The sequence below is a fragment of the Peromyscus eremicus genome, chromosome 20, assembly GCF_949786415.1.
Source record: "Peromyscus eremicus chromosome 20, PerEre_H2_v1, whole genome shotgun sequence".
Taxonomy (NCBI): domain Eukaryota; kingdom Metazoa; phylum Chordata; class Mammalia; order Rodentia; family Cricetidae; genus Peromyscus; species Peromyscus eremicus.
This window is the reverse complement of record NC_081436.1, coordinates 21,692,219-21,708,062: the sequence shown is the minus strand read 5'-3', so window position 1 is coordinate 21,708,062 and position 15,844 is coordinate 21,692,219. Positions and strand designations below refer to the sequence as shown.

General features: G+C 43.1%; 1 protein-coding gene across 3 annotated transcripts in view; it reads left to right on the top strand.

Moving 5' to 3' along the window:
• Xpnpep3 (X-prolyl aminopeptidase 3) overlaps window positions 1-15,844 on the top strand; it is a 52,484-nt gene that overhangs the window by 24,437 nt on the left and 12,203 nt on the right. For all 3 annotated transcript variants that reach the window (XM_059246945.1, XM_059246946.1, XM_059246948.1), the window contains exons 5-6: window positions 14,213-14,275; window positions 15,181-15,294. In XM_059246945.1, coding sequence (XP_059102928.1) covers window positions 14,213-14,275; window positions 15,181-15,294 — 177 coding nt within the window. The remainder of the gene's footprint in view (window positions 1-14,212; window positions 14,276-15,180; window positions 15,295-15,844) is intronic.

Here is a 15,844-nt window from a genome sequence, read left to right as displayed (position 1 = left end):
AACCTCATAGCTTGAATCTATCTAACTTCTGCAATGTGTTTAGTGAATATATCAAGACATGCTCAATGCCTTGCAAGGCAAAATAAATCTGCCTCTTTGAAGATTGATCTTTTATTCATTAGTGTTGTTTCTCTTTGGAAAGTTGCTACCTTTAAGATCTTGTGGTTGAAAGCCGGGCGGTGGTGGCTCACACCTTTAATCCCAGCACTCAGGCAGAGCCAGGCGGATCTCTGTGAGTTCAAGGCCAGCCTGGTCTACAAAGCGAGTTCCAGGACAGGCTCCAAAGCTACACAGAGAAACCCCGTCTGGAAAAACCAAAAAAAAAAAAAAATCTTGCGGTTGAGAGCTATGGCTCACTGTCACTGCCTAGCACAGTGAGAAGGACCACGCTCTCATGTCTCACTAGAAAGATCCAAATGCAGAGATTAGAAATATGGTTTCTACTAAGTGCATATCACACACCATAAGCTATTTGAGAACTAAGTTAAACCATGGAATAAGATACTTACATAAGGTATGAAAAAACAAGAAGATACATATGAATGTATGTAGAAGCCTAAGACCTCTCCTGTGGCAGGACATCCAGGTGGGACAGGTGAACACTCATTAGCCCACACATTAGGACTAAGAAGAGTTATTTTCTTTCGTAGATCAGGAGCTGGCAGAAATTTATTTTCCGCAGTTGTCCAGCCTTCAGACTCAATTCAGGTTGCCAAAATGGTCAGTTTCTGATGAGAGCTCTCTTCTGTCTTTCAACTTCTTGCTGTGTTCTTACATGAGGTGAATGCCTTTTCATAAGGTCTGAAGTCCTACCAGACCCAATGTTCAATTTCTTTTCTTTTTTTGTTTTTTGTTTGTTTGTTTTTCAAAACAGGGTTTCTCTGTGTATCCATAGCTGTCCTGGAACTCACTCTATAGACCAGGCTGACCTTGAACTCAGAGATCTGCCTGCCTCTGCCTCACGAGTGCTAGGAATTAAAAGGGTGCACCACCATCCAGCATGCTTAACTTTTCAACAAACTGCCTTACTGTTTCCTATTTCCAACCAGACTGTTTTTATTCCCGTCATTTCAGTTTGTTCCATGTCCTCACGAACAGTTGTTATTTCTCTTCTGGGCAGAAGTTAGCCCTCTTGAAAATTATGAAGTGACTTTAAAATCAGTGTGTCCTGTGCTCTGTCTCTTCACCAAGGTCAGTGCCATGCAAAAACTTTAGCAAAAGCTGGGCACATATATATAATCCGAACACTCAGGAAGCAGAGGCAAGTGGATCTCTCTGAATTCAAGGCCAGCCTGATCTGCATAGCAAGGTCCAGATTGGCCAGGGCTACATAGAAAGACCCTGTCACAAAACAAGCAAAAATGTCACCCCACCAGTTTGTTTACTTCAGTGATGTTTTCAGAAATCTGGAAATCTCCCATAACTGCATTTCTGGCTTGAGACTCTTTGGCTGTCCTAATGGCTATTCTGATGGGTGTGCTTGGGTTGGATATTTCAGATGCCATTTGAGTGAAGAACTCTCCCATAGCAGGTGTCACCATACAAGCGGGTTCCCATTGCTGTTAAGTAGTGCATGACCTTAGTGTGTCTTCTACTTGGGTTTTCGTTTGTTTGTTTTTGTTTCCCAAGCAGGGTCTCTCTGTGTAGCCCTGACCATCCTGGAACTCTGTAGACCAGGCTGGCCTTGAACCTAGAGATCTACCTGCCTCTGCCTCCTGAATGCTGGGAACAAAAGTTTGTACCACCACTGCCCAGCCAAGACTTTATCTCTTAAGATAAAATAGAAGGGAAGGAAGGCTGGAGAGAGATCGCAGAGTTCAGATTGCTTGCTGTGCGGTCATGAGCACTGGAATTCAGTCCCAGCATGTATGGAACAAGCCAGGAATCCCACAAACACCTGTCGCTTCAGCTCTGAGAGGTCCAGTGCCTTCCTCTGACCTCTACATAGCAAAGGCCCAAACACCTCACATGCATGTGCACAAACAAGGGCACATTTACAAACACAAATAACACAAATATTTAAAAATAAAAATAAATTTATTATTGGGTGGTGGTGGTACCACCTGCCTTTAATCCCAGCACTCAGGAGACAGAGGCAGGCAGATCTCTGTGAGTTCGAGATTAGCCTGGTCTACAAAGGGAGTTCTAGGACAGCTAAGGCAACACAGAGAAGCCTGTCTTAGAAAAAAACAAAAAAAAACAAAGTTACAAATAAATAACTGTATTATTATTTTGAGTGTCTGGGTGTTTTGCCTGCGTGTTTGTCTGTGCACGGTGTGCCAAGGGAGCCAGAAGAGGGGCATCTCCTGGGACTGGAGCTACAGATGTTGGAGTTGCCTTGTGGATTCTGGGGACCAAAAGTGGGTACTCTGTAAAAGCAACCGGTGCTCTTGGCTGCTGAGTCTTCACTCCAAATAAAGGAACGTTAAACAGAAAGAGAGGCCAGAGAAAAAAGAGAAGATATCTATCTGGTCAGCCGCATGGTGGTGGCGCACGCCTTTAGGCCCAGCCCTCGGGAGGCAGACAGCCAGGCCTACACAGAGAAACCCTGTCTCGCAAGAAAGAAAGAAATCTGTCTGGCAGGCAGCACAACTCCTAATGCCACTAAAGCTCTCTTATTTGAAAATCATGCTGAGTCCAGCAGGCTCCGGTCACGGAGTAGCAGCAGCACTCAGCGACACCGATTCAGTTCTACTGCAACAGTCTCCTTCACCATCCACTGTGTGCTTTTGAACTAAGAAGAATTTCGCCTTCAGGAGACAGAGTAACACTCAGAGAGCTCTCTGAGTTTGAAATCTGCCTGGTCTGCGTAGCGAGCTCCAGGCCAGCCAGGGGATACCTGGTGAGACCCTGTCTCAAAAAAAAAAAAAAAAAAAAAAAGTGGGGCTGGAAAGATGGCTCAGTGGTTAAGAGCACTGGCTGTTCTTCCAGAGGACTCTGGTTCAATTCCCAGCACCCACATGACAGCTCACAACTGTCTGTAACTTCAAGATCTAATATCCTCACACAGACATACATGCAGGCAACACACCAATCATATAAAATAAATAAATAATTTTTTAGAAAAAGTAAGCCGGGCGGTGGTAGCGCACACCTTTAATCCCAGCACTCTGGGAGGCAAAGGCAGGCAGATCTCTGTGAGTTCGAGGCCAGCCTGGTCTACAGAGTGAGTTCCAGGAAAGGCACAAAGCTACACAGGGAAACCCTGTCTCGAAAAAAAAAAAAAAAAAGAAAGAAAAAAAGAAAGAAAGAAAGAAAGAAAGAAAGAAAGAAAGAAAGAAAGAAAGAAAAAAGAAAAAGAAAAAGTAAGCCTACTGAATTAGACCTGCTAGTTCTTTTCCTTGCCAGTGAGCTAAGTCATATGATTGTTCATCTTATGTCTGTTCATCTGCAATAACAAAGCAAATAGCTATTTTACTGTTTTTACAAGAGAGGGGGCAGAACAGTAAATAACTTTTTTTGTGGTTTTTTTAAGACAGTGTTTCTCTGTGTAGCCCTGTCCTGGAACTAGCCCTGCAGACCAGACTACCCTTAACTGAGATTCATCTGCCTCTGCTTCCTGAGTTCTGGGATTAAAGACTTGAGCCACCACACCCAGCTCTAACTTTTTGCCATCATATTTTAGCACTTTTATCTAAATCACAATTAATGACTGGCTATCCAGTGTTCATTCACATTATTGTTAACATGTTTTTCAGGTATTCCCACGGGTTGCTTCCCAGATTTGTCCGTGCTAAGAAACTAGTCAAAAAATATGGTCTCATTTGTATTTTTGCATATAGCCGAAAATCACGTGCCCAGCTCTTCTTAAGTATTTGTTATGGCTCTCTAACTCTCACTTATTTATGGCTATTGCATAGAGGAGGAGATTTGTAAGTCCTTCACCCTAAGGGCATCGGAGTCACAGCCAAAAAGAATATTGTTCTGATGCATTAAGCATTTCTTATACAAAGCGTCTCGGGTTTTTGTAGTACCTGTGGATTGGTTCCCATCACCACAGCAGCAATCTTGCCTTTCTTTTGTTTTTATTATTATTATTATTATTATTATTGAATTTACTTTTATTTTCTCTATTTTTAATTACACTTATTGATGGAGAGGGCATACATACCATGGGGCATGTGAGGAGATCAAGGACAGCTGGTGAGGTTCAGTTTTCTCCTTCTACCATGTGGGTTGTGTGGTTCAAACTCGGGTCCTTAGGCTTAGTCGAGAGCAGCTTCCCTCACTGAGTCATCAGCTGGCCTTGATTGCCTATATTTGACCTGTACGGAAGGTTGATGACATATTTGGCAGCCTCAGTAACTTGTCTGCAAAGAGTAGCATTATTTATTTGAGAATAGCACAAAACAGATATACGAGCTGTGAGTGTATCCAAAGTGTAACAGGCTTTCTTTTGTGCTACCAACCAGTTCCCAAATCATGACATGGAGACCTCTTACTAGTTATGAATGATCAGCCTTATCTTATACTTGTTTCTTGCTAGCTCTTATAACTTAATTTATCCTGTTTCTCTTCATCTACGTTTTGCCTTGGGGCTTTTTACCTTTCTTTCTTTCTGTATGTCTTACTTTCCTGCTGTCTCCATGTGTGGCTGGCTGGCAGCTGCCTGGCTTCTGGCCCCAGGCATGTCTCTCTCTTTCTCCCTCATTCTCTTGTCCTCTTCTCTCTCTCAAACCTAGATTTTTTTTTCTCCTGTGTATTCTCTCTTCCTGCCAGCCCCACCTATCCTTTCTCCTGCCTTGCTATTGGCCGTTTGGCTCTTTATTAGACCAATCAGGTGTTTTAGACAGGCACAGCGACACAGCTTTACATCATTAAACAAATATTCCACAGCATAAACGAATGTAACACGTCTTAAATTAATATTCCACAACAGTGCACATGCTGTAGTGTGCTTGTGGGGGGAGGGGGATGTCATAGGACAATTTATGGCATTGATTCTTTCCTTCCACCTCTACATGGATTTGAAGGATTGCATGTCGAGCACCTTTACCCACTGTCATCTCACTGGTCCTTGTCTTATTTCTTAGAATTTAATGGAGTGCTGCGGGATGGTGGTGCACACCTTTAATCCCAGCACCCTTGAGGCAGAGGCAGGCAGATTTCTGAGTTTGAGGCCAGCCTGGTCTACAAAGTGAGTCTGGGACTCACAGCCAGGACTACACAGAGAAACTCTGTTTCAAAAAAACAAACAAACGGAAAAGAATCAAGCAACTTCATTTGATTCTGATGTCTTTAACAGTATACGTAGTGAAATGGGTTGCTACAGTCAAATATATCATCCATTTTAACCCAAGTTTCCACTGAAGTGGACATTCTAGTTTTATTATCAAGCTGTTCCACTGCTATCATTGTACAGATTGTTTACTTACAGAAAAAATAGGACTGTGCTGTTGGCCACAGGGCAGTTTTTATCAACACTTTGTGCTTTGGTGGGTCCCATAGGAGATGTCACTGATCAGCACATTGCTGATACCTGTTTTCACTGACATCGTAGACCTTGCTTCCATGTCAAGAGATCAGATGAGCCATAACTTTGCCGGTTCCAATCTCCTGGAATTTCTTGACAGACGGTTTCTTTTGTGAGTTTCAGCAGTCCACACTGCCATAGAGTGTTCTAAAGAGCAGTTCCCTACGTGAAGGGGCCCCTTCCTTGCCTCCTTGCCTTCCTCCTTCCCTCTCTCCTTCCTTCCTTTATTTCCTACTCCTCCTTTTCTTCTTCATACAAATAACCATTATTAATTAAAACATATCTTCATGTTTCATATTTACTGTTTGGGTTGGCTTAGTTAATTCCAGTGAGTACTGGAAGAAAGGAGAGTCTATAATTATGCATCTTTTTTAATAGTGTGGTGGATTTCCATTCCAGTGTTTCCTGTTTATCAGCCACATATTCAGAAAAAGGATATACCACCATTCATTTATTTTTCAATTTTTAATCCTTTCACAGCGTATCTTTACAACCCTGAATTAGTTTTGTCATTCCTAAGAGACTCATTAGCAAGCCTAGACAGTACTGTGTTCCTGTGTCTTCTAGACCTAAAAGTTTGTTCTCTAGCTCCAGGCTTTTTCATTCACATACTTGTTAGAGGTCTTGAATTCCTTACCAGAATTTGAGTCAAGAAGCCCTGGCCTTCAAAGTTTCTGTTTTCTATTTCCACATTAATAGTCAAATCCAGGGATAGACACTCATTGAATCTTTCTCTTTGTAAATTCCTTTAAGTTCAGATAATATTGAGTGTATGTGTATCTGCTTTGGGATTTTTGTAACCTGAAGAGCTAGATGACCATATCCTGTACCTTCCTGTAAAAGTCAAGTTTTATGTTGTTTTTGTATTGCTGTTAATTGACTGTGTAAAAATTGAATTGGTTTAGAACTATAATTATTGTCCTTATTGTTTCCATTTGTGTGTGTGTGTGTGTGTGTGTGTGTGTGTGTGCGCACTGCTTCAAGGCCCTGTGAATGCTAAGCATGTGTCCTACCACTGGAATACATCTCCAGCCCTAGTTGCTTCTTTTTCTTGTGACATATGCAGACACTTAAGCATTTGAAGTGTACAGTTGAGTAGTATGAAACCATCATCCAGACTTAGTCATCATCTCAGGTAGAAACTCTGCCCTGCAGGCAGCTTCCCCTTTCCTCTTTCTTACAACTTCTACTTCACAGTCTGTCTATCAATTTGTCTATTCCAGCTGCTACTTATAAGTAGAATCATAGATCATTTGCCTTTGTATGAGTAGTTCATTTCACCTATCATAATGTTTTCAGCACATCAGAGTTTGTTTTTTATAGCTGAGTAGTATCCCGTTGTGTGTATACATACATATATCTGTATCATATTTTATGTATCTATCTGTCTATTTGTTGATGGACACATAGATTTCCATCTCTTGGCTATTGTAACTAATGCTGATATGAACATGATTATTCAGTCAGAAGTAGAATTGCTAGATAATATAATAATTCTATGATTAATATTGTTGTTTCGGGGTTCTTTTGTTTTTTCGAGACAAAGTATTGAATTACTTGTTTATTATCTAGGAAATCAGTAACAAAATTTTTGTTTGTTTGTGAAAGGGTCTCAATAAGTAGCACAGGCTAAGCTCAAGCCTTCCAAGTGTTGGTTTTACAGATATGTGCCACCATGCCTTGCTGATAAGAGATCTTAGCCTTTTTCACGTGTTTCTGGGGTTCCATGGCTGACTCCCGTAGTCTACTGGAGGAGCCTTTTCAGTCATCCCTTACGTGAGAGGTGTGCTATTGTCCTGTAGCATCACAGGCATTAGTAGCATTCCTGCATCTTCAGCACACATGTATTTGACCAAGGAGGGTCATGATATCACCCATGTCAAAGCATTAGAGGGGGTGGCCATTTCTTTTCATGCTTTTTTTTGTTGGTTTTTTTTTTTTTTTTTTTTTTTTTTGGTTTGGTTTTTGTGTTCATAAAATTTTACTTTTTATTAAAGATGGGACCTGTTGGGTGGAGTGGTGCATACCTTTCGTCTAATCCCAGTACTTCTGAAACTGAGTTTGAGGCCAGCTTGGTCTACATCGCGACCTGCAGACCAGCCCTGACTATCCAGTGAGACTTTGTCTTAGGGGTTGGGTGGGTTCTGGGTTCCAGCAGCGTAGCCCAGCCTGGGCTGCAGTCCCTCTAGTGCTGGCTTGGGCACCGTGCATTTCCCGGCAGTTCTGGAGCGTTTTATTTTGAAAACAGGTTCTCACTGTAGTCTGGGCTCAGATTCACCTGCTGTGTTAGCACCCCAGGTTACCACATTGCCGTCCGAATTCTGGCTTCAGAGTTATGTAGGTACCCCCTCCTCCTTTTATTTTCAGAGACAGGATCTCATGCAGTCCAGTGGATGGAACTTTATACAGAGTTGAGGATTTTCTGATCCTTCATCTCTCAAGATCATGCTTGGTTTTTGAGATATAGACCAGGCTATATAGACCAGGCTAACCCTGAACTCAAAATCCTACCCAGACACCCAAATGCTGGTCTTAAAGCTATGCACCACAATTCCTGTTTTATCTATGGGTATGCATGGTAGAATACAATTTTGATAAATTAGGCACCTCTCTGTCAATTAGGGTGAGGAGGACACACTTAGCCTGATCAGCCCATTACTTTTGTTTGGTTTTTTTTTTTTTTTTTTTTTTTTTCAAGACAGTCCTTGCTGTCCTGAAACTCCCTTTGTAGACCCGGCTGGCCTCGAACTCACAGAAATCCGCCTGCCTCTGCCTCCCAAATGCTAGGATTAAAGATACCCATTACTATTTGAAGCAAGGGATGTCACTCAATGTTGAACATGTTGGTACACACCTTTAATCTCAGCACTTAGGAGGCAAAGAGAGATGTCTGTGAGTGCAAGGCCAGCCTGGTCTACTTATCAAGTTCCAGGCCAGCCAGAGATACTAAAACTCACAGGAAACATTTTTGACAGAGGTTTATAAGGGTATTGTATATAGTAATCTGAAGTATAGTAATCCTTCAATGTGAAGGAAATACAGAATTTCCTTCACTGGCTACCCACTCTTCATTCCACACCATTTTACCACCTGAGTAATTTCACTTGTGATCTCACAGTTCATCAGATAGTATTGTAGCCCAGGTTCTTTTCGTTAGAGCTCCACCTGTTGACCAAGGAGAGAAGCTCATCTGCAAGGATCCTTAGTTTAATTTGAGCCATTGCTGAATATTTAGCAGACCTGTTATCAATTTTCATTTTCCTTCCAATCCATCTTCCAGCTCCTTACAGTTTCCAGATTCCACTGGTTTCAATGTGTATGCTACTTCAAACCAATCAAGATCTCCTTTAGTAAAACTTTTTTTTTTTTTTTTTTTTTTTTTGAGACAGGATTTCTTTGGGTAGCCCTGACTGTCCTGGAACACTTTCTGTAGATCAGGCTGGCCTCAGACTCTCAGAGATCCTCCTGCCTTTGCCTCCCCCGGGATTAAAGGTGTGCGCGCCACTGCCTGGCTGAAACTTTTAGTAGAACACATGAGTCAGTTCGTATGGCCTTGAAGTCCCCAGTGCAGTTAATTATTCCTAAAGCACAAACAACAGAAGAGAGAACCTGGACATCATCAGAATTTAAAGATGGCTCAGAGATCAGGAGGACCGACTGCTCTTCCAGAGGACCAGGTTTGATTCCCTGCACTCACATGGTGGCTCTCAACTGTTTATAATACCACTTCTAAGGGGACTGGACCCTCTTCTGGCGTCTGCTGGCACAGCACTCATGTGGTACATAAAGAGGCAAGCAAAACACACACACACACACACACACACACACACACACATATATATATGTATGTATGTATGTATGTATGTAAATCTCCAAAAAAAGCTTTAAAATTTTACACACAATTGTATATATACAATCCAGAAAGTAAAACAAGTCTACATAATTGGAGAACATGTTTACAGATGCCTGTTTGTTAAGATCTAGTATCTGAAATATATTTAAAAAAAACAAAAACCCTCAGAATTTAGAGCATGGGAGGTAGCTCAGCGGTTAGAGCACTGGCTGCCCTTCCAGAGGACCCAACACCTACATGGTGTCTCATAGCCATCTGTAACTCCAGTTCCCAGGAATTCAACAATCTCCTGACCTCCGTGGGCACTGCACCCAGGTGGTACACAGACATACCTACTGGCAAAACATACATACACATAATATAAAATTTTAAAGATTAAAAAAAAAACTCAGAATTCACAAATTACAAGTCAATATTTTTAAGATTTATTTTATTTTATGGGTATTTTGCATACGTGTGTGTGTGTGTGTGTGTGTGTGTGTGTGTGTGTGTGTGTGTATAATGTACGCCATGTACATGCCTGTTGCCCACAGTGGTCAGAAGAGAGCACTGGAGCCCTTAGAACTGGAGTTAGGAGTGGCTGGGAGCTACCATGTGCTTGCTAAGAACTAAGCCTGGATCCTACAAGAAAAAAATGCTCTTTACTGCTGAGCCATCTCTCCAGTCCAAACAAGTCAATTTCTTTATTTATTTTAATGTATGTGCCTGTGTTGAGCAGGTAGTGTAGGCCTTAGCATTCAGAAGGCAGAGGCAGGAGGATGTCCAGATGAAGGTTAGCCTGCACTACATTGGGACTTTCAGGCTAAGCAGAGCTGCAGAGTGAGACCCTGTCTAATAAATAAATGAGAGAGTGAGACAATACGATAGAGATGTATGCACATGCCTGAGGAGACAGAATGGAGCATGGTTGTTTTCCAGGAACTAGGATTATAGTGGTTGTGAGCCGTTCATCATGGGTGCTGCAAAGCACGTTCAGGCCCTCTGCAACCAACGGCAGCAGCCAATGCCCTTCATTCCTGAGCTGCCTCTCTCCAGTCCATAGGTCAGTTTATTTGGGGCTTTTATTTTATTTTAATTGTGTGTGTGTGTGTGTGTGTGTGTGTGTGTGTGTGTGTGGCCTGCATGCACGTCAGTACACTATATGAGTGCAGTACCCACAGGGACCAGAATAGTTGATTGGATCCTTTGGAACTGGAGTTGCAGATGGTTGTGGGCCAATGTGTGGGTGCTGGGAATCAAACACAGATCTTCAGGAAGAGCACCCAGTACTCTTAAGCACTGAGTCAGCTCTCCAGCCCCAACAGGTCAGTTTCTTTGTTTTGAGGCAGGGTTTCTTTGTTTAACTACCCTGGCTGTCCTGGATCTCGCCCTGTAGACCAGGCTGGCCTCGAACTCACAGAGATCCGCCTGCCTCTGCCTTCCTAGTGCTGGGATTAAAGGTGTGTGCCATGACTGCCTGGCCAAATGACTTTTTTTTTTTCTTTTTACAAAGGTTGTGGGCTGGAGAGATGGCTCAGCAGTTACTGATCCTGCTCTTGCAGAGTTCGGTTCCCAGCACCTACATCAGATGGCTCATAACTGCCTGTATCTAGCTCCAAGAGATTTGACACTTGTTTTTTGTTGTTGTTTGTTTGTTTGTTGTTGTTGTTTTTGGCTTTTCTTTTTTAAAGATTTATTTATTTATTATGTATACAGTGAGTGTTCAGCCTGCAGGCCAGAAGAGGGCACTAGACCTCTCATTGTAGATGGTTGTGAGCCACCATGTGGGTGCTGGGAATTGAACTCAGGACCTCTGGAAGAATAGCCAGTGCTCTTAACCTCTGAGCCATCTCTCCAACCCCCCCCCCCTTTTTTTTTTTTTTTTTTTTTTTTTTTTCTTTTTTTTTTTTTTTGGCTTTTCAAGACAGGGTTTCTCTGTGTAGCCCTGGCTGTCCTGGAACTTACTCTGAAGATTAGGCTGGCCTCGAACTCACAGAGATCCATCCACCTGTCTCTGCCTCCCTAGTGCTGGGATTAAAGGTGTGTGCCACCACTGCCCAGCTTGACACCTTCTTCTTGCCTCATAGAGCACTGCCCTCACATGCACAAACCCACACAACATACATATAATTCTAATTAGAAATCTAAAAAATAATCCACACCAGCCAGGGCTACACAGAAACCGTGTGTGTGTCTGTCTGTCTCTCTCTGTCTCTCTCTCTCTTTCGGAAAACTAAGATAAATTTATGGCCCATTTATAAATAGCCATAGTTGCCGAGCGGTGGTGGCGCACGCCTTTAATCCCGGCACTCAGGAGGCAGAGACAGGTGGATCTCTGTGAGTTCGAGGCCAGCCTGGGCTACAGAGTGAGATCTAGGACAGGCTCCAAAGCTACATGGAGAAACACTGTCTCAAAAATGCAAAAAAAAAAAATTGCAAAAAGAAAGAGAGATAAATAGCCATAGTCATCCTGACAGTCTTTGTGGTTTACAATGAGTATTTAAAACTCTTTTCTACACCTCAATGCTTGTTTTTAAATTTAGCCTATTGGGGCTGGAGAGATGGCTGAGAGGTTGAAAGCACTGGCTGCTCTTCCAGAGGTCTGAGTTCAATTCCCAGCACCCACATGGTGGCTCACAACCATCTACAATGCAATCTGGTGCCCTCTTCTGGCCTGTAGGCATACATGCAGACAGAACACTGTATATATAATAAATAAATAAATCTTTATAAATAAATAAATGAATAAATAAATTTAGCCTGTCATGTAATGTTTTAAATGTCTGTATAAGCTAATCAAAATATTTTCTGGAGCCCTAGGAGTGTAGCTCAGTAGTAGAGTACTTTCCTGATGCTTGTGGGGCCCTGGGTTAGTCCCGTGCACCATATACATATATATATGGAGCTAGTTATGATAGTGAGTTGTAAACATATATGCCTATAAAAATAGATATACACATAGGTGTGACTGTCACAGAGAATCAATATTCTGGGCCAGTAGTTCTCAGTGGGGGAGTATTTTTGTCCCTTCTGTAGTAGATGTAGGCAGTGTCTGGTGTTCAGACATGCAGGATGCTATTGACATTCTACATTGAATTAGACGGCTCCTCACAACTAAGCATTATCTAGGTCCCATTGTCAATGCTACTGAAGTTTAGGCAATAGTGAGGTGGCTGAGCAGGCAAAGCACTTCCTGCCAAACATGAGTTTGATCCCTGGGACCCACATGATAGACTCCTGACTTCCACATGCATGCTGTAACACCTGCACACCCCCACATATATACACACATGTACCCATGATCAATAAATGTCACTTTATTAGATCTTTTTTATTTTATGTGAGTGTTTTGCCTGTGTGTGTGTGTGTGTGTACCACATGCATGCTTGGTGCACACAGAGGCCAGAAAAGCACATCAGATCATCTCGGTCTGGATTTATAGATGCTTATGAGCTGCCATGTGGTTGATGGGAATCACACCCAGTACCCTTAACCACGGAGCCATCTCTCCAGCCCTAGTTTAAAAAAGAGAAAAAAAAAGTGCTGAAGTTGGGAAAGCCTGCTATAGACTAGGCCATTCAGTCCATAATTTCGCATAGCAGAACTGCAGGCACATAATGACACATGGGCTGCTTCCTCTTTTGTATAGTGCTATCAGAACACCTGAGAGTAATTAGCTCCATCAATGACAGCTGTTTGTTTCTTAAAACTTCTGGAAAATAGGAAGTCCAAGATCCTCTGCATCTGGGGTCTCGCAGTCTCTGATACCCATGGGCAGGGGATGGGTAGACACAGAGTCAATGACACAGACTCTGGGAGGTTTGCAGGCAATCTCATTTATTAAACAAAGGGCTGCAGTATTTATGTGTGGCTTTTTGGGAGGCTTTTGCTTCCAGCTGCTGTGGCATTTATTGGTTGGCTCTAGGCTGCATGTCATCATCTTTTGGTTTGGAGCTTATGGGTCAGGTTTCCTCTGGCCTGAGTGCTCTCTGCACATGTCACAGCTCATTGTTTGCTTGTGGTGTGACCCAGTGCTTTGGCCTTACCCGCCTCACCAAATGACAGCAGGGCCTGAATCTTCATAGGTGGTACTGTATAGGGGTCCTCACACAGCTGAAGAAACTCAGAATAACACCTCTCAAAACTGCTAATCCCGTCCTTGAGGGGTCCGCCCTTGTGATTCATCACTTCAAGGGCCCTGACCTTCATGATACCACCCCAGTGAAGATTAGGTTTCTTTTGACTTGTTTTAAAGATACATTTATTGTGTACATACATGTGTATGTGTGTGTCCATGTCTGTTACTTTTGTTTTTCTAATTAGCTCACAGAGACCCTCCTGCCTCTGCCTCCTGTGTGCTTGTATTAAAGACATGCACTGGGGCTAGAGAGATGGCTCAGAGGTTAAGAGCACTGGCTGCTCTGTCAGAGGTCCTGAGTTCAATTCCCAGCAACCACATGGTGGCTCACAACCATCTCTAATGAGATCTGGTGCCCTCTTCTGGCATGTAGACATACATGCAGGTGGAACACTATATAATAAGGAAATAAATTTAAAAAAAAAAAAAGACATGCACTGATACCTGGCTCAGCATGAGTTTTGGAGAAGACATAGGTGTTTCCAGAGAGCAATATTTCTTTTCCCTCCTGAAATAATACTACTTAGTCATAGTCTGGATGAGAAAACTGTATAGCTCTGGTTGTCCTGGAACTCACTCTGTAGACCAGGCTGGCCTCACATAGAGATCCACCTGCATCTGCCTTTGAGTGCTGGGATTAAAGGCGTGTGCCCCCCCACCCCAGCCCACCCTGGCTGGAAAAGGTGCTTTTATTTGAACCCCAACATTTTGAATGTTTGAGTGATAGATAAAATGAGACTGTATTCTTCCCCACCCCCTCTTTTTCCAGGCTTTCATAGAGACCATGTATGCCAGTAAAGCTCCAGTAGACGAAGCCTTTCTTTATGCAAAGGTGAGCTTCATGTAGCAGGAAAGGTCCTGTTGGGGCAAATGTCTAGTGAAGTCTCTGGTTCATGGGTGGCATTGGCTTGCAGGCAGGCAGAGGAGGGACAGCCTCTCCTTCTGGCAGTGTTGTTAACTTATGCATCTAAAGCATGCAGTGTTACACTGAAGAAAAGTGCAGAGAGAGCCAGTGAAGAAAGATTAGACAGTATGAACGGAGACCAACACCTAGTCCATGTAAAGGAAGGAAGGTCTGAGGCAGCACTTAGTGGGGCCAGTGGGGCAGCCCTCGGGGTGTACTGAAGGTGGCAGAATTTACAGTGTCCCAGTATCCTTTTCCCCTACCCCGAGCATTTAGGTTGGTAACTGTTTGCAAGACTACAAATAGCCGTGTTCAGGTATTGTTACAAATCTAAGCCATATTTTATTGTTTAGCCGATAAGAATAGCCTTGCATGTGTTTTTGGACTCAGCCTTCTTTACATATTTTCTCTGTCTTCTTTTGGACTTACTTTGAAAACCATGGGAAGCTTAAATTACAGGAGATTAAATAAGGTTCGGGCCAGATGTATTGGTGCATGTCAGATTGCAGCACTTAGGAAATGGACACATGATGGTCAGGAGTTGGGGGTCATCCTCATCTATATAGTAAGTGTGAGGTCAATCTGGGCTCCACGAGCTCCTGCCTCAACAAATACATGTGTATAGTAAAGCTGGATGATAGGATTGAAGTAAGAGGGCATTTATAGACTAGAATATATAGTCCATCAGGTAAGCGTCAAAGAAATGGGCTGAGTTGATGGCATAAAATGTTTGGTTAGGTATGAGAGTAAGCACCTCTGTGGTGGCTGAAGACAGCCTGGGCTGGAACCGTTCCACAGAAATTGTGTCAGTCAAACTTCGTTGTCTTTCACAGTTTGAATTTGAATGCCGGGCCCGAGGTGCAGACATCTTAGCCTACCCACCTGTGGTTGCAGGCGGCAATCGCTCGAACACTTTGCACTATGTGAAGAACAATCAGCTCATCAAGGTAAGCAGAATGCCCCTGCAGTCTGCTCCCTGAGAGGCCTGGGTTCCCCAATAGAAAACTCACTACCCTTCCCTCACCAATGGAATGCCAATTAAAAAGCGTTTTATTATCTCTACAATGGTTTTATGGGTGTTATTTCATTAGTCCTTGGAGTAGCCCTGTGAGGTAAGAACAATTACTAGCATGCTTGCTTAGTGTAGTAAAGGATAATCTAAACTTTAGCAAGCCACAGTACACAGGCAGGTTCTGAGGCAGCACTGGGTGGAGCCAGGCGGGTAGCCGCCAGAGTGTAGCCATGCCTGTGGAGCTACTTGAGCTGGATTTCCTTTGTGGGCTTTCTCAACCTACTAGTTTAGGGTCATGTCTTTGTCTTATCTTTTTCGTTGGTTGGTGTGGGTGATGGTGGTGTTTTAGAGACCTAGTCTGAAGTAGCCCAGACTGGCCTTGAACCCAGTGAGTAGCCAAGAACGATCCTGAACCTTCCTGTGTGCCTCTCCCTCTAGTGCTAGGATTACAGGGAGATGTCATGATGCCCAGTTCTGTGCAGTGC